The sequence below is a fragment of the Choloepus didactylus genome, chromosome 2, assembly GCF_015220235.1.
Source record: "Choloepus didactylus isolate mChoDid1 chromosome 2, mChoDid1.pri, whole genome shotgun sequence".
NCBI classification, from domain to species: Eukaryota; Metazoa; Chordata; class Mammalia; order Pilosa; family Megalonychidae; genus Choloepus; species Choloepus didactylus.
Window position 1 is genome coordinate 209606659 of NC_051308.1, and position 18495 is coordinate 209625153.

The following is an 18495-nucleotide window of genomic DNA, read 5'->3' on the forward strand; positions in this document are numbered from 1 at the left end:
AAAGTGGGATTTAGTGAGTTTGTACAGGCTGGGGTGAAATCCCGATACATCCCAGAGTGATATGGGCAGAAAGTATAAGTGTATTTGCGGGGCCCCCCAGAGGAACTGGGGAAAAATGTGGAAATGTTGGACTTCCTCATCTGGGTTATTGCTGATTTTCTCGCAAACATTGAGGATTGCCAATTTGGTGGGATGAGCCCTCGATCTGGGGGCTTTCCCTTGTGAGGCTTGTTGCTGCAAAGGAGAGACTAAGCTTACTTATAATTGTGCCTAAGAGTCTCCCCCAGAGAGCCTCTTTGTTGCTCAGATGTGCCCCCCCCCAAGCCCACTCAGCAGGTGAACTCAGTACCCTCCCCCCTACATGGGACATGACTCCCATGGGTGTGAATCCCCCTGGCAACGTGGGAAGTGACTCCTGGAGATGAGCCTGGACCAGCACTGTGGGACTGAGAAAATCTTGACCAAAAGGAGGAAAAGAGATGAAACAAAATAACGTTCCAGTGCCTGAGAGATTTCAAATGAAGTCAAGAGTCACTCTGGAGGGTTTTCTTATGTGCTGTATAGATAGCACTTTTAAGTCTTTAGTGTGTTGGAATGGCTAGAGGGAAATCCCTGAAGCTATTGAACTGCAACCCAGTAACCTGCATTCTTGAAGATGATTGTATAACTATGTAGCTTGCACACTGAGACTGTGTGATTGTGAAAACCTTATGCCTTGCACTCCCTTTATGCAGTGTATAGACAGGTGAGTGGAAAAATGGGGACAAAAATTAGACGAAGATAGGGTAGGATGGAGGGGATGGAAAATTTGGGGTATTTTTTATTTTTTTGCTTTTATTTTTATTTTGGAGTAAGGAAAAGTTTCAAAAAATGATTCCGGTGATGAACACACAACTGTATAATGGTGCTGTGAATAATTGATTGTACACTGTGGGTGACTGTAGGGCATGTGAATATATCTCAATAAAACTGTATTAAAAAGTAAATGAACAATGGGGGCAGGAGGGAATGGGATGTTTTGGTTGTTCTTTTTTATTTTAATTTTTATTTTTTGGAGTAATGAAAATGTTCAAAGATTGATTGTGGTGATGAATGCACAACTATATGATGATACTGTGAACAAGTGATTGTACACTTTGGATGACAGTATGTTATGTGAATATATCTCAATAAACTTGTATTAAAAAAAAACTATTGAGGGCTTCTTTAAGGCCATAAAGGCATTAGAGGACTTACAACTCGAGGTAGATAGCCTAGTGAAGCTTGTCCTACAAAACCATAGGGTACTCAATATCCTCATGACTCAGCAAGGACAACATGTGCCCTCTTATGGTAACAATGCTGCTTTCACATAAATCAATCTGCAAAATTGAACAAAACATTAGGATAGCAAAGAAAAGATTCAGGTACTGTAAGAATGAGGCACTCCCAGGGCTTGGAATTTATTTAATTAGTTGAATCTTGGATCTTGGGGAGACAGGGTTAGGGGCATATTTCAAACACCATAAATCATTTTCCTCTTTATAATTATCATAGTGTCTTTAATTTGTTATTTTATTTCCAGAATAAGAGCTACGGTTCAACAATCTCTCACTTCCCAAATCATGCTGGTAAATCAGGCTTTTGATCTCATGGCCTATACTTACGATGCTTTACAGGCAAAACCTCTGATCACTACCTTTGCTTATCCCGAAATACTGTTGCCCCTGAATGATTTTTCTCTTGTGTCTTTCAGAAATCTTGTCACTGACCTGTGATGGAATTCATTTGCCCAGTGTTGCCTCAATTTGTCATAGTTCCTTAACATATTCCCTCCTCCATGGGACATGACACTGGACCTTCCCAGCTACTTGGATGCCTAGGATACCTGCCCCCTCCCCCCCAGCACTGTGGGACAGCACAAAATTAATCTCCATCAGCAATGCTTTCTATGAAAGATATTGATGAATAGTGGGAAATGTTAAAGGAACTCTAAATTGACTTTCAGGCCCTGGATTACAAAATGGCTTCCGGCAAAGTTGGCACACAAGGTGAACACCTTAAGCTGATGCAGTCAGACTTCAGGAACGCATAGCTTAGAGAATGTGACTTACAGGAAATAGGACAAGAAAAAGAAGCCTAAGCTCTGGCCAATCAGTTTCCGACAAGTTTCCTTCTGCTTCGATGTTTCAATAAGCCACTACTACAGAACTCATCTGACAACCACCATTCCCCATTTTTTTTTTTTACTATAAATTTTCAATGCCCCCTGAAAGCTTTGGAACACGTGCTTTTAATTGCCGTTGCCCAATTCATGAGCTGTTAGACTATTAGTAAAGCTATTAGTAGCAGTTATTTTAACATTATTAAAAATTGTTGAATTAGGTGTGGGTGAGAAACCTGTGAGTGGAAAAACTATAAACATCTAGAATTTTGCATTCAGATTACTTAAAAGTGTCTTCCGGCTGTTGCTCAACTTTAAAGAAACTTTAAAACATCACAGATGATTCACCTAAGGCAAGAAACACAATCACTGCAAGAAACACTCCAATAATCAGAGGCCCCATACTCACAGAAAAAGCCTGACACTACCTCAAAAGAGTGGTGAAAGCATTTGTTTTAAATTAAAATAAAATACTTAAGATATATATGTATAATGTTTTATGATTCTGCATGTTCATTGACTTTTTCATTAACAAGTAACTACCAGTCCCAACAGCATCAGATAGAAGGGCTTCTGGTGGATGTGTACCTGTTTTTAATTTACAATATATGAGGACTTATTTTCATGTATAAACCTACATCATCCTTGATAAAACTAGTTGCATGCTATTCTATTGTATCACACACAACCCTAATTTACTTAACAAATTCCCTATGTAAACTATTTCAAAGTTTTTCTGGAAAAATATTGAGCAAGAAACTGAGATGATGAAAGTGGATTGAGAGAATGAATCTGGCAATAGAAGATAAAATAGATTCGAGAGAGGAGAATGGAAATAGGGAAAATGGTTGATAAGAGGTTCCTGCAATAAGCCAGCTCTTAGATTAGAACACGAAGAGGCAGTAGACTTTTCCATCATTCTTATACATCCAACAGATGCTCTTATCAGTCTGGAAGCCCTGTCATTTCTAAAAAATACCTAGTATTTTTCCATCTCTCTACTTTAGCTCGTGCCTATCCCTCTTCCACATTTCATGTCTGCCTGTTAAAATGCTACCTTTCCTTCAAGATTAGCCCGGGCAGAAATTATCCCCTCTCTTGCACATTTCTAATAGAGAGGTGTCTTTCTTTTCTTCCTTTCACTAAGTATTTTTCTACCAAAGACAGGAGAGTGCAGTGGTTAAAAGTAACAACTTGGGGAGCGGGGGAGGGGGCAGGGTCTGTGTGTGGGAACTCTGTATTTTCTGCGTACTTTTTCTGTTAACCTCCAACTCCCTAAAAACTAAAGTCTATAAAAAGAAAAAGAAAAAAAAAGTAACGACTTTGGACCCAGCGTTCTCTGTGACCTAGGGTACCTTACCCAAATTCTCGGTGCTTCAATGCCCTTACTCATTAAAAGGGGGTTAGAGGGGGAGAGATGTACATAACGTTGTCACGCAAATTAAATCAGTTAATAGACGTAAAGCACTCAGATTAGCGGCTGATAAATAGTAAGGCCTGAATAAACGTTAGCATTCGTTTTGTTAAGCATTTAGACAACTGCAAATAATTCACCGTTGCGGGGAATCTACTACAGGGCAGAATCCCAGGTCTAGCCAGCAGTGGGCCAAAGGCGCCTAGCGGAACTGCGGCGGCTCTGAGCGCTCAGGTCCGCCGCCCCCACGCCCGCACAGGCTAGGGAGCGCAGGGAAGGATGCACTCCGCCCCCATCCGCGCCACGCCCAGGCAGGGGCTGCTTGCTGATCCAGGGGCGCGAGCCCGCGATCATGTGATTGAGTCAAGATGGCGTCACCCAGATTCTTGAGGCTCTTGGCTGCCGTTCTCCTGCCCGTGTCCAGCGCTGCCTGGACGCTGGGACATCTTGAGCCGCCAGCGCCACTTCCGCTGGTGATCTGGCATGGGATGGGTGAGTGAATGAGAAGAGGGTCAGAAGGTTTGGCGACTCTCTTTTTTGTCTCCAGTCTTGGTTTCCTGACTGCAAAATGAGGGTGTCCAGGGAAAGGACGGTAGTCACATAGCGCCCGGCGTCTTAGGATTTTGGGGACTACCCTGCATTGGAAACGGAAAAGTGGGATGTTTTCTGGTGAGCGCTCATAGTGGGCTGTGCACCGTGCTAGGAGTTTTACAGGCTGTCCTTGTTTAATTCTCGTAGCAGTGGCGTCTGGGTGCACCGCTTGGCATTTAGGCGAGCAAGGCTCTGGCTTCATTATCGGGGCACCCATCCTTTTATTCATTCACAGAATCAACAGAGGTTTGTTAGGCACCTACGGTTCATTCATTCATTTAACACATAGTTACTGAGTACTTGTAAGGTACTGAGGATACAGCAATGAACTAAAAGACTAAATTCTTTTAGAACTTACTTTCCCGTGGGAAGGAGAGACAATCAAAACAGTAAAACATATCAAATAGTGATGAGTGCAATGGGGGAAAATAAAGCAAGGGGCTAGAGATTGGAGATGGAGGCTTGTGATTTTATAGAGCAAGGTGAGGAAAAGATTCACTGAGAAAGTGACATGTGAACAAAGACCTGAAGTGGGTGAGAGAAGATGCCATGCGAATTCTGGTAGAAGGAATAGCATCTGCAAAGGCCCTGAGGCAGGAGTACCTATGGCCTATTCAAGGAATAAGTCAGGTCAATGTGGCTGTAATTGAGCTAGCAAAGGGAAGAGGATAGGGATTATGTCAGAGAGGTAGGGAAGGTACAGATGTTGGGCTAATGCAGGGACTTTGGCTCGAGTGAGATGAGAAGCTGTTGGGGGGATTTCCAGCATGAATGGCAGGATCTTATTTACATTTAAAAGGATTACTCTGGTTGTTGTTAAACGTAGATTGTAGGGAGTCACATGGACTGTTGCAGGGAGACAAGTTAGGAAGCTATTGCAATAATTTAAACAAGAGATGATGGTGGCTTGGATCAGTATAGTAACAGTGGAGGTGTTGAGAAGTGGTCAAAGTTTGGGTTTTGCTAACAGATCAGATGTGGGTGAGAAAGAGAAAGGAGTCAAGGATAACTTCATGGTTTTTGGCCTGGACAACTAGAAGGACGAAGTTATCGTTTTACCAAAATGGGGAGCAAATTCAGGGTGGGGAGAAGATCAGAAGTCTGGATTTGGACTCACTAATATTGAGAGCTTGTTAGATATCCAGGAGGTGTTGTATAAACATTTGAAGTGAGGAGTCAAGGACAGAGGTCCAGGCTGGAGATATAAGTAGAGAACTTTCATCAAATAAAAATATTTAAAGTCATGAGACTGGATGAGATCACTAGGGAGTAAGTGTACATAGAGGAGAAAAGAGGCCCAAGGACTGAGCCCTGAGGCTCTCCAATATTTGAAGGTTGAAGAGATGAGGAGAGTGAAGAAACAACCAGTGTAGACGGCGGAATGTTAGGGGAGTATATTGTTCTGGAAGCCAAATGAAGAAAATGTTTCAAGGAGAAGGGAGTGATCAACTGTATCAAATTTTGACAAATCAAGTAAGGTAAAGGCTGAGAATTAATTGTTGGGTTTAGCAATATGAAGATCATTAATGACCTTTAACAAGAACAGTTTTGGTGGAGTGGATAGAGCAGAAGCCTGATTGGAGTTAAAGAAAAAAGTTTGGAGAGGAATTATGGGCAGTAAGCATAGACAGCTTTCAAGGTTCTGTGCCAGGCCCAGGGACTACATCAGTGGGATTAAAAGAGGACACAAGATAAATACTCTTGTGTTCTCCCAGAGCTCAGAGTCAGTGAAGTAACCAGTGATTATAGTTCAGTATGGTGAATGTTGATGAGAGAAATAGACGATGTTCTAGGTCTCAACTTTTCTTTCTTTAAAAATTGGTTCTTAAACTCCTCTCAGGTTGAAAATGGAATGACTAAATTCAAAACGGGAAATGATGTTAGTCTACTTCTCCTACTCAGTGGCCAGTCAGTCTGCTTTCGGTTCTTATCTCTGGCTCCTTAATACAGGAAGAGAAATAGGGCTGGGTCCAGGATGAAGCAAGTGAAGCACCTAGAGTGAAAAATTTGAAATTGGATGATAGAAAAGCTTTGGCAATGGATGATGGTGATGGAGGCACAACTTTGTGAATGTAATTAACACCATTGAATTATATATTTGAAAATTGATAAAATGGGAAATTTTTGGTTGTATATAAGTTACCAGAAAAAAAAAAGACCATAGAACTATGCAACTCAAAGAGTGAACCCTAATGTAAACTATGGGCTATAGTTAATAGTATATTTATAATAACATTATTTCATTGGTTGTAACAAAAGTACCACCCTAATGCAAAATGTTAATAATAGGAAAAATTGTTTATGTGAGGGAGGGGTATATGGGAACTCTGAATTTTCAGCATGATTTTTCTGTAAACCTACTACTGCTCTAATAAAAAAAGAAATAGTAAGAAAAATTTAAAGAGACACTCGCTCTCAAGCTTGTGCAATTGAGAGTCAAATAATGTTTGGATTCATGAGTTTCCATCATTGTTTTTGTCGGCTAGGAGACAGCTGTTGTAATCCCTTAAGCATGGGTGCTATTAAAAAATTGGTTGAGAAGAAAATACCTGGAATTTATGTCTTATCTTTGGAGATTGGGAAGACCCTGACAGAGGTAAGGCTCTTCACAGTTCTGTTCCTTTGAAGATTTGCTGACTGATTTCATAAATTTACAATTAAAGTGCTTACATTCCCAGGCCAGCAGAGGTACCTAGCTATAGTGTGTGCCTTCTCCCTCCCTCCCCCACTGAAGACCCTCTTATCCTCCTCTGCCTCCAACCCCCCTCCATCTTCTGCAGGGGCCCCACTTGCCTTCCTGTCCTTTCCCTTTTTCTCCTCAGTCACTTCCTGCCTGCAGTTTTTGCCTTTCACCCCCATCAGTTACCAAAGAATTGACCACTCAAAGTCCAGCTCCCCAGAACATAGCTCGACTTGGACACCATCACTATCTTGGCTACTTATGCATGGAAAGGAAGTTGGCAACATCATCGGAAAGAAAGGAGAATTAGTTAAGAAGATGTACGAGGAGAATGGTCCATATTATCAACATCTGAGAAAGGAATTGTCCTGAGAGAATTATCACTTTGGCTGGATCCACTAATGCTGTCTTTAAAATCCTTGCTGTGATTGTTGACAAACTGGAAGAGGATGTCAGCAGCTCTCTGACCAATAGCACAGCTGCGAGTAGACCCCCAGTCATACTGAGGCTGGTTGTCCCTGCTAGTCAGTATGGCTCTCTCATTGGGAAAGGTGGCTGCAATATCAAGGAAATATGAGAGAGTACAGGGGCTTGGGTGTGTGGCAGAGGATATGCTCCCCAACTCAACTGATCAGGCCAATGCTATTGCTAGCATTCTGCAGTCCATCACTGAGTGTGTCATACAGATCTGAGTGGTCATGTTGGAGTACCCCCCAAAGGACATGACCATCCCGTATCTACCCAAGCCTTCCTATTCTCCAGTCATTTTCACAGGTAGTCAGGACAGGTACACCACAAGCAGCGACAGTGTGAGCTTTTCCCACACCATCCTGTCCATGTGCCTCAACCCTGACCTGGAGGGACCTTTAGAAGCCTATACCATTCAAGGACAATAAGCCATTCCACAGCTAGATTTGACCAAGCTGCACCAGTTGGCAACACAACAGTGTCATTTCCTGTGACACATGGCAACACCAGATTCAGTGCACGTTTGGATGTATCTATCCAGACTACTTTTCATGAACTCACCATTCCAAATTATCTGATTGGCTTCATAATTGGGCATCAAGGTGCCAAAATCAATGAGAGCCATCAAAATCTGGGACACAGATCAAAACTGTGAACCCAGTGGAAGGATCTTCTGATAGGCAGGTTACCATCCCTGTAACTCCTGCCAGTATTAGCCTGACCATTACCTAATCAGTGTCATGCTTTCCTCGGAGATGGGTAGATGTGGAGCAGCTAGAACAATGCACGTTCATTCATAATCCGTTTCTGTTTTCATCCCCCACCCCATGATTTATCTGTGTAGTTTCTGAACACTCAGCAATTACAGGTTTTAAAGAGTTTGTAAAAATCACCCACTTATGATTTTTTTTAAATTTAATTTTATTGAGATTGTTCACATACCATAACAATTATCCAAAGATCCAAAGTGCACAATCAGTTGCCCACAGTACCATCATGCAGCTGTACATCCATCACCACAATTAATTTTTTTTCCAATTTTTAGAACATTTTCATTACTCTAGACAAAAAAATAAAGAAGAAAAAAGAGAACTCAAATCCTCCCATACCTCTAGCAGCCACCCCTCTCCATTATTGACTCATAGTTCTGGTATAGTACATTTGTTACTGTTCATGGAAGAATGTTAAACTACTACTAACTGTAGTACATAGTTTACAATAGGTATATTTTTCCCCTATATACCCCTCTATTATTAACTTCTAGTTATAGTGTCGTACATTTGTTCTAGTTCATGAAAGAGAGTTATAATATTTGTACAGTTAATCACGGACATTGTCCACCACAACATTCACTGTTTTATACATTTCCATCTTTTAAACTCTAACTTTCCTTCTGGTGACATCTGTGACTCTAAGCTTCCCCTTTCCACCACATTCACACACCATTCAGCACTGTTAGTTATTCCCACAATAATGTGCTACCATCCCCTCTGTCCATCTCCAAACACTTAAGTTCAACCTAGTTAAACATTCTGCTCATAATAAGCAACCGCTCCCCATTCTGGAGACTCATTCTATATCCTGGTAACTTATACTTCATGTCTATGAGTTTACATATTATATAATTAGTTCATATTAGTGAGACCCTGCAATATTTATCCTTATGTGTCTGATTTATTTCACTAAATACAGTGCCCTCAAGTTTTCTTCATCGACTCATTTTTTAAGATGGTTTTGTTCACCCACCATACTTTCTGTCCTAAGTAAACAATCGATGGTTCCCTGTATAATCACATATTTATGTATTTACCACCATCACCGCTATTTATAAAGGACATCTCCATTTCTTCCACAAAGAAGGAGGAAGAGTCAAAGAAGGTAGAGAGGACAAAAGAAAAAGAAAAAGAAAAAAAAAATGACAGCTAAAAAGCAACAAAGGAAACAGAATTAAACTAAAGTACAATAAAAGAGTCAGACCACATCACCAATGCCAAGAGTCCATACACCTCCCTTATGTCCCTCTCTTATAGGCATTTAGCTTTTGTTATATTGTCTTTGTTACATTAAAGGAAGCATATACAATGTTTCTGTTAACTATAGTCTCTAGTTTGCATTGATTTTATTTTTTCCCCCAATACCACCATTTTTAACACCTTGCAAGGTTGACATTCCTTTGTTCTCCCTCATATAAAAACGTATTTTTACATTTTATCACTGTTGTAGAGCACTCTAGGTTTCTCTGAGTTATACAGTCCCACTCTTTATCTTCCCTCTTTCCTTCTTGTGTCCCACATGATCCTAACCTTCCTCTTTCAACCATACTCAGTCATTTTTGTTTGCTGTGTTACCATCACCCAAAATTGTGTTCCACACCTCTCATTCCTGTCTTTTTGTATGTGTTGTAGTGCTCCTTTTAGTATTTCCAGTAGTGCAGGTATCTTGTTCACAAACTCTCTCATTGTCCGTTTGTCAGAGAATATTTTAAACTCTCCCTCATATTTGAAGGACGGTTTTGCTGGATATAGGATTCTTGGTAGTCAGTTTTTCTCTTTCAGTATCCTAAATATATTACATCACTTCCTTCTTGCCTCCATGGTTTCTACTGAGAAATCCGCACATATGTGATGGATTGCTTTTCTCTTGCTGCTTTCAGGATTCTCTCTTTGTCTTTGACATTTGATAATATGATTATTAAGTGTCTTGGCGTAGGTCTATTCAGATCTATTCTGTTTGGGTACGCTGTGCTTCTTGGATCTGTAATTTTATGTCTTTATAAGAGATGGGAAATTTTCATTGATTATTTCCTCTATTATTGCTTCTGCCCCTTTTCCCTTCTCTTCTTCTGGGACACCCATGACTTGTACATTCATGCACTTCATGTTGTCATTCGATTCCCTGAGACATTGCTCATATTTTTCCATACTTTTCCCTATCTGTTCTTTTGTGTGTAGGATTTCAGGTGTCTTGTTCTCCAGTTCCTGAGTGTTTTCTTCTGCCTCTTGAGATCTGCTGTTTTAGGTCTCCATTGTGTTTTTTTTTAATTAATTTATTTTTTTATTGAGATTGTTCAGATACCATACAACTATCCAAAGATCCAAAGTGTACAGTCAGTTGCCCATGGCACCACCGTACAGCTGTGCATCCATCAACACAATTATTTTTTTTCAATTTTTATAACATTTTCACTACTCCAGAAAAGAAACAAAGACAAAAAGAAGGAAACTCACATCCTACCATACCCCTAACCATGCCCCCCCCTCCATTATTGATTCATAGTTTTGGTATAGTACATTTATTACTGTTGATGAAAGAATGTTAAAATACTACTAACTGTAGTATATAGTTTGCAATAGGTATATATTTTTTCCCTATATGCGTCTCTATTATTAACCTCTAGTTATAGTGACATACATTTGTTCTAGTTCATGAGAGAGATTTCTAATATTTGTATAATTAATCATGGACATTGTCCACCACAAGAGTCACTGTTTTATACATTCCCATCTTTTAACCTCCAACTTTCCTTCTGGTGACGTGCGTGACTCTGAGCTTACCCTTTCCACCACCTTCAAACACCTTTTAGCACTGTTGTTATTCTCATTACGTGCTACCGTCACCCCTGTCCATTTCCAAATATTTAAGTTTACCCTAGTTGAACATCTGCTCATAATAGCAACTGGCTCCCCATTCTTTAGCCTCATTCTATATCCTGGTAACTTATATTTCATGTCTATGAGTTTACATATTATAATTAGTTCATATCAGTGAGACCCTGCAATATTTGCCTTTATGTGTCTGTCTGATTTCACTCAATATAGTGCCCTCAAGGTTTCTTCATCAACCCATTTCTTTTAAGATGGTTTTGTTCAAACACTATACATTCTGTCCTAAGTAAACAATCGTTGGTTCCCCATATAGTCACATATTTATATATTGAGCACCATCGCCACTCTCTATATAAGGACATTTCTTCCACAAAGATGAAGGAAGAGTCAAAGAAGGCAGAGAGGCAAAAGAAAACGGCAAGAGAAAAAGAGAAAAACAAACAAACAAGCAGAAAAACTGGATAGCTAGAATGTGACAAAAGGAAAGATAGCATTAATCTAAAGTAGAATAAAGAGACAACATCACCAATGCCTGGAGTCCCATACCCTTCCCCTATTTCTCACCCCCCCCATATGCATTTAGCTTTGGTATATTGCTTTTGTTACATTAAAGGAAGCATAATACAATGTTTCTGTTAATTCTAGCCTCTAGTTTGCATTGATTGTATTTTCCCCCAATTCCACCCTATTTTTAACACCTTGCAATGTTGACATTCATTTGTTCCTCCTCATGTAAAAACACATTTGTACCTTTTATTACAGTCGTTGAGCACCCTAGGTTTCCCTGAGTTACACAGTCCCAGTCTTTATTGTTCGTCTTTTGTTCTGGTGTCCCACATGAGCCCAGTCTTCCTCTTTCAACCATATTCACAGTCATCTTTGTTCAGTGTACTTACATTGCTGTGCTACAATCTCCCAAAATTGTTTTCCAAACCTCTCACTCCTGTCTTTTCCTTTCTGTCTGCAGTGCTTCCTTTAGTGTTTCCTGTAGAGCAGGTTTCTTGTTCACAAACTCGGTCATTGTCTGTTTGTCAGAGAATATTTTAAGCTTTCCCTCATATCTGAAGGATAGTTTTGCTGGACATAGGATTCTTGGTTGGTGGTTTTTCTCCTTCAGTATCTTAAATATATCACCCCACTTCCTTCTTGCCTCCATGGTTTCTATTGAGACATCCACGCATAGTCTTATCAAGCTTCCTTTGTATGTGATAGATCGTTTCTCTCTTGCTGCTTTCAGGATTCTCTCTTTATCTTTGATGTTTGGTAATCTGATTATTAAGTGTCGTGGCGTAGGCCTATTCAGACAGATCTATTCTGTTTGGGGTACCCTGCGCTTCTTGGATCCGTAATTTCGTGTCTTTCATAAGAGATGGGAAATTTTTCATTGATTATTTCCTCTATTATTGCTTCTGCCACTTTTCCCTTCTCTTCTCCTTCTGGGACACCAGTGACACATAAATTCTTGCTTTTCATTCTGTCTTTAAGTTCCCAGAGACATTGCTTGTATTTTTCCATTCTTTTCTCTATCTGTTCTTTTGTGTGTAGGCTTTCAGGTGCCTTGTTCTCCAGCTCCTGAGTGTTTTCTTCTGCCTCTTGAGATCTGCTGTTGTATGTTTCCAGTGTGTCTTTCATCTCTTGTGTTTTGCCTTTCATTTCCATAGATTCCTCCAGTTGGTTTTTTAAACTTTCAATTTCTACCTTATGTACGTCCTGTGTTTTCATTACATGGTTCATCTCTTTTGCCATATCTTCCCTAAACTTTTTTAATTCACTTATTATTAGTTGTTTCAATTCCTGCATCACAGATGAAATGCAAGTTTGTTCCCCTGATTGGGCCATAATCTCATTTTTCTTAGTGTAGGTTGTAGTTTTCTGTTGTCTAGGCATGGTTTCCTTGGTTACCCCAATCAGGCCTCCCCTAGACCAGAATGGGCTAAGGTCCCAGAAGGAAGAAATATTCAGTATCCGGTTTCCCTGAGGGTGTGTCTTAGAAAATTGGTACACCCTGTGATGCCTCCAGTCACTGTGCTTTTCTGCCCAGCAGGTGGTGCCTGTTATCCTGTAATTCTTGACTGGTGTTGGTGTAAGTTCTGAATGAAAGGCACGTGGTAGAGCTGGGCCCCACCCATTTCCTCTTAGAGAAGACAGACACCCTAGGGGGAGGTCATTAGCATTCAGTGGTCTCTCTCTGCCTGTGCTGTACCCTTGTCTGGGTCACAGAACTGGGAACTGAAAATGGCAGAGGCTTTCTCCACTGAGTCGAAAAAGGGTCAGAGCTAGTCCGAGGCAACTCTCTGGATCATCACCCAAGGCCTCTGTCTACTTGTTGGGGATTCGTACCTCGTAGTGAGCAGTTCACACTTCACTAATTAAAGCCCCAGTTGGAGCTCAGCTTGCTGGGAGAAGGCTTCTCTCTGGCACCAGGAGGCTTTGTAGCTCGGGCTGTGGGGGAGGGGTCTCCCAATTTGGATCCACAGTTTTTACTTACAGATTTTATGCTGTGATCTCGGGCATTCCTCCCAATTCAGGTTGGTGAGTGATGAGTGGACGGTCATGTTTGTCCCCCTGCAGTTATTCCGGATTATTTATTAGTTGTTTCTGGCTTTTTTTAGTTCCAGGGGGACTACTTAGCTTCCACTCCTCTCTATGCCGCCATCTTTTGTTTTTGTTTTTGTTTTTTTTAATCTTCATTTTATTGAGATATGTTCACATACCACGCAGTCATACAAAACAAATCGTACTTTTGATTGTTTACAGTACCATTACATAGTTGTACATTCATCACCTAAATCAATCCCTGACACCTTCATTAGCACACACACAAAAATAACAAGAATAATAATTAGAGTGAAAAAGAGCAATTGAAGTAAAAAAGAACACTGGGTACCTTTGTCTGTTTGTTTCCTTCCCCTATTTTTCTACTCATCCATCCCTAAACTAGACAAAGTGGAGTGTGGTCCTTATGGCTTTCCCAATCCCATTGTCACCCCTCATAAGCTACATTTTTATACAACTGTCTTCGAGATTCATGGGTTCTGGGTTGTAGTTTGATAGTTTCAGGTATCCACCACCAGGTACCCCAATTCTTTGGAACCTAAAAAGGGTTGTCTAAAGTGTGCGTAAGAGTGCCCACCAGAATGACCTCTCGGCTCCTTTTGGAATCTCTCTGCCACTGAAGCTTATTTCATTTCCTTTCACATCCCCCTTTTGGTCAAGAAGATGTTCTCCGTCCCACGATGCCAGGTCTACATTCCTCCCCGGGAGTCATATTCCACGTTGCCAGGGAGATTCACTCCCCTGGGTGTCTGATCGCACGTAGGGGGGGAGGGCAGTGATTTCACCTTTCAAGTTGGCTTAGCCAGAGAGAGAGGGCCACATCTGAGCAACAAAGAGGCATTCGGGAGGAGGCTCTTAGGCACAACCATAGGGAGGCCTAGTCTCTCCTTTGCAGCAACCGTCTTCCCAAGGGTAAAACCTATGGTAGAGGGCTCAATCCATCAAACCACCAGTCCCCTATGTCTGTGGTCATGTTAGCAACCATGGAGGTGGGGTAGGCGAATACCCCTGCATTCTCCACAGGCTCCTCAAGGGGGCACTACATCTTTTTTTTTCCTTGTTTTTCTTATGCCGCCATCTTAGATCCTCTCCATTGTGTTTTTCATTTCTTGTGTTGTGCCTTTCATTGCCATAAATATTGCCAGTTGTTTTTTCAAACTTTCAATTTCTACCTTATGTTTGCCCAGTGTTTTCTTTATAGCCTTCATCTCTTTTGCTATTGGTTTGGTTTTTGATTTGATTTAGCATACTTCTTTGAAAATCTTTAATAGATTATTTCATTAAAGTGAAACAATATCTCAACTGTATCTCGATTGAGGTGTAAGTTTGTTCCTTTGACTGGCCATATCTGCATTTTTCCTAGTGTAGATTGTAGTTTTCTGTTGTCTAGGCATCTGGTTTCCTTGGTTACCCCGATCAGATTTTCCCAGACCAGAATGGGTTCAGATCTGAGAGAGGAGTTATATTCAGTTTCAAGTCTCCCTGTGGGTGTGTCTTAGAGATTGACAGACTTTCCTATGAGGTCTCTAGCTGCTGTGCTTTTCCTAACCTGCCCAGCAGGTGGCACCTGTCAACCTGTTGCTCCCAACTGGTGTAAGGAGGTGTGGCCCCTTCAGTTCCTGTTTTGGCTGTTTTCCCCCAGGCTCTGGGTCCTGGTTCTGAAGGGAAGACTGGTAGTAGAGCTGGGCCCCACCTCCTTACTCTTAGGGAAGATATACCCCCTAGGGAGTAATCATCTGCATTTGAATTTTTGTCTAACTTTTATCTCCACCCCTGTTTGGGTCAGAGTACTGCAAACTGAAAATGGCTGAGGCTCTCTCCATTGAGCCCCTCAGGTTGAGAGAGAGAAAAAGGGACAGAAAGCCCCCTTTTAAAGCCAGTACCCAGCCTCCTGGTTTCACTTGTTGGCCAGTGGTAACACCTGGTCTTCTGGGCTCCCCCTCCTGGGACAGATAAGTCTTCTGGTTCTTTAAAGTCAGTTGTCACTAAAAGCCTTTGTCTGCTTGTTGGGGGGTTGTAGCTTGTATTCAGCAGTCCACATTTGTTAATTAAAACCCCAGTTCAAGCTGGGCTGAGCTATATTCGGAGAGTGCTGCTTTCTACCACTCGAGGTTTTGCAGCTAAGCCTGCCATTGGGGGAGGGGGCTCCCAGAATGGTTATGCAGTTTTCACGTACACATTTTATGTTGCAATCTCAGGCATTTCTCCCTATTCAGGTTGGTATACAGTGTGTGGACAGTCTTGGTTGTCCCCCAGCAGTTATTCCAAATTATTACTATTTGTTCCTGGTTGTTTATTAGTTGTTCCAGGGGACTAACTAAGTTCCACTCCTCTCTATGCAGCCATCTTGCCCCCTCCTCCCACTTATGATTTTTTAATTAAAGTGTTTTAATTCCTTTCTGTGTTCAGGTGCTAATCATGAGATACATGTTTAGTTTTATGAACTTCTCCCTTTTTTTGTTGTTGTTGTTGCTCAAGATTTTTTTGTTTGTCATACAAAAGTAAGAGGAGAATATCGATACATTTCAGTTTAGAGCTGTAAGGTCAGGAATTTAAAAAAAAAAGATGGACTGGAGCTTTTTCTTTATGAATAGATGCTGGATGCCACAGTGAGAAGGAAAAAAAAAAAGCTTTACCTTGTATTTTTAGCTGGAAATCATATAATGATATTTTAGCTCTTGAGTGGCTTATATGAGGATACCAACCTAAACAAGTTCACCTCTTAGAGGAGATGCCAGCGGTTGTTTTCAGCCCCATCCTTTCACTTCTCTGTGACTCCTTTTTTAGGATGTGGAAAACAGCTTCTTCTTGAATGTCAATTCCCAAGTAACGACAGTATGTGAGAACCTCGCTAAGGATCCTAAATTGCAGCAAGGCTACAACGCTATGGGATTCTCCCAGGGAGGCCAATTTCTGTAAGTCCCTTTCTGTCATGTAGCACCACTTACATAAAATTGTTTTTTTTTTTTCTTTTATTTAGATAGATCTACTCCTTATTCTTTTGGAGTCCTAAGCTTTCTTGGAAAGGAAACTATTCTAAAATGTCCCACATAAGAAGATTTACAGAACTTAAATTATTTTCTATGAAAAAATAAAGATTTGTGTTTGCCCTTATCAGAGGCATATCCTGAAACTCTGTGGCTTTAGGGAACCTCAGAGGAGTAAGTAGTTTAGTCTGTAACACTGAGCTTGATACATTTCCGTCTGACAGAACTGATAATTTTTTTCCCAGGAGGGCAGTGGCCCAGAGATGCCCATCACCTCCCATGATCAATCTCATCTCAGTAGGGGGACAACATCAAGGTAACTTTTACCTCTTTGCCTTTTATTCCCTCTATTCTAACCCATGTGACCATTGATTTAAAAAAAAAAAAATCTATCTTTGTTTACTTAAGAAGTCAGCCACCTTGCAAAATCCTGTTTCTCCACCTTTTGGTGATCAATCTAGTCTGCAATTGATGAAGAAATAGGAAGAGACCTGAACACAGATGAATCATTGGATGGCCGTCCACTTCCCTCCAATTAAATTGACATGGTTTCTTGGAAATGAGATAGTTGCAGCCACGTGCAGGTGGGTGATTGAAGAGTTTGGAAAATCTAATGATCCTTTCTCTTCCTGACATTGGCATGTCCTTTTGAATTTAGGCAAAGAATAGTGCCTAAGTTTTTTTTCTCTATAAAATTTAGAGTAGAAATTAAATCCTTTGAAAAGTAACAGGTTTTCTTTTTAGACAGAATTCTGTTCTTTTGGGGAAGGCTTTTTCTTTGGACCTGTCTTTTTATCTCTGTTATGGTTGATATGGCTTTAGCTGGACTAGCGTAGAGGCAGAGTGATTCTGCTTAAAATCAGGAAACCTGGATCCACCCATTCACTGTTTTTCATGGGCAAGTAATTTTGTATCTTAGTTTCCTTTCACAGATAGGGAAAATGAAAATATGGCCTTGCCCATCTTGTGGGAGAATGAAGTGAAATAGTAGGTAGGAAAATGCTTTTAAAAAGTACAAGTAGTATATAAATACTAGTTGATAAAAACAGCTTTATCATTCATTCATTCCACAAATATTTACTGAGCACCTACTATATGCCAGCAACAAGGCAGGCAAGGTTTCTGCCTACATGGGGGATGGGGGAGGGAGGGGAGGATTGACATGAAACAAGTAAACAAATAAACAAATAAATATAGACAGTGGTAACTCTGATAAAGGGAAAAAGTCAGGATAATATTTGAGATGCAGAGTAGTGACTGTAGTGGTCAGAGGTGTGAACTTGAGCCAGACTGCCTGTGTTCAAATCCTGGCTCTCTCACTTGTTGTCTAACCTTGGTCAAGCTATGTAAGCTCTCTGCTTTAAAGTTTCCTTTCAATAATGTTGAGCAAATAATAATATCCACTTGACAGGGTAGTTGTGAGGACTAAATGAACTACTGTCTGTAGACGCCACAACTATGCTCAGTAGTCAAAAATATTGATGAGGATGAGTGTGTAACTGGGGGAGGGGGTTGTAGGGGAAAGTGTGCTCCGTGAACTAGGGCAATTAGATAGGGCTTCTCCAGGCTGCTGAGAATGAGCGCAGCCATGTGAAGGAGGGAGAGACGCACATCCTCCGGTGCAAGGGGCCTTCACCAGAGAAGAGGGTGGGAGCACCAGGAGGAAGGTGGTCATAGTATTAGTTCTCAATTTGATTTTTTAAGGAATAAATGAATAGGACCAGTCTGACTCTAGTTTGTTTGTGTATTCTCATTCTCACAGTGCCTTGCATATAGTAGATATTCAGGACATATTTGTTGAATGAATGGATATTTGTCTTCTAACACTGCAGGTGTTTTTGGACTTCCACGATGCCCAGGAGAGAGCTCTCATATCTGTGACTTGATCAGGAAAACACTGAATGTTGGCGCTTACTCCAAAGCTGTTCAAGAACGGTATGTCTGGTTAGCTAAAAAGGATACAGAACTGTCACTGGGTGAAAACTTCAAGCAGACTTTCATGCTAGCAGTGATTTCAGCAGTAATTGCTAATAATATTCAAATGAGAGATT

General features: G+C 40.9%; 1 protein-coding gene and 1 pseudogene across 1 annotated transcript in view; both read left to right on the forward strand.

Annotated features, from left to right (window-relative positions):
• The first annotated feature begins 3899 nt into the window (after positions 1-3899).
• PPT1 (palmitoyl-protein thioesterase 1) overlaps positions 3900-18495 on the forward strand; it is a 46788-nt gene continuing 32192 nt past the window's right edge. Inside the window, exons 1-5 of the mRNA XM_037827595.1 lie at positions 3900-4049; positions 6635-6744; positions 16245-16372; positions 16690-16760; positions 18277-18379. Of these exons, the coding sequence (XP_037683523.1) occupies positions 3926-4049; positions 6635-6744; positions 16245-16372; positions 16690-16760; positions 18277-18379 (536 nt within the window). The 5' untranslated portion in view covers positions 3900-3925. The remainder of the gene's footprint in view (positions 4050-6634; positions 6745-16244; positions 16373-16689; positions 16761-18276; positions 18380-18495) is intronic.
• On the forward strand, positions 6861-8096 carry LOC119528193 (annotated as a pseudogene).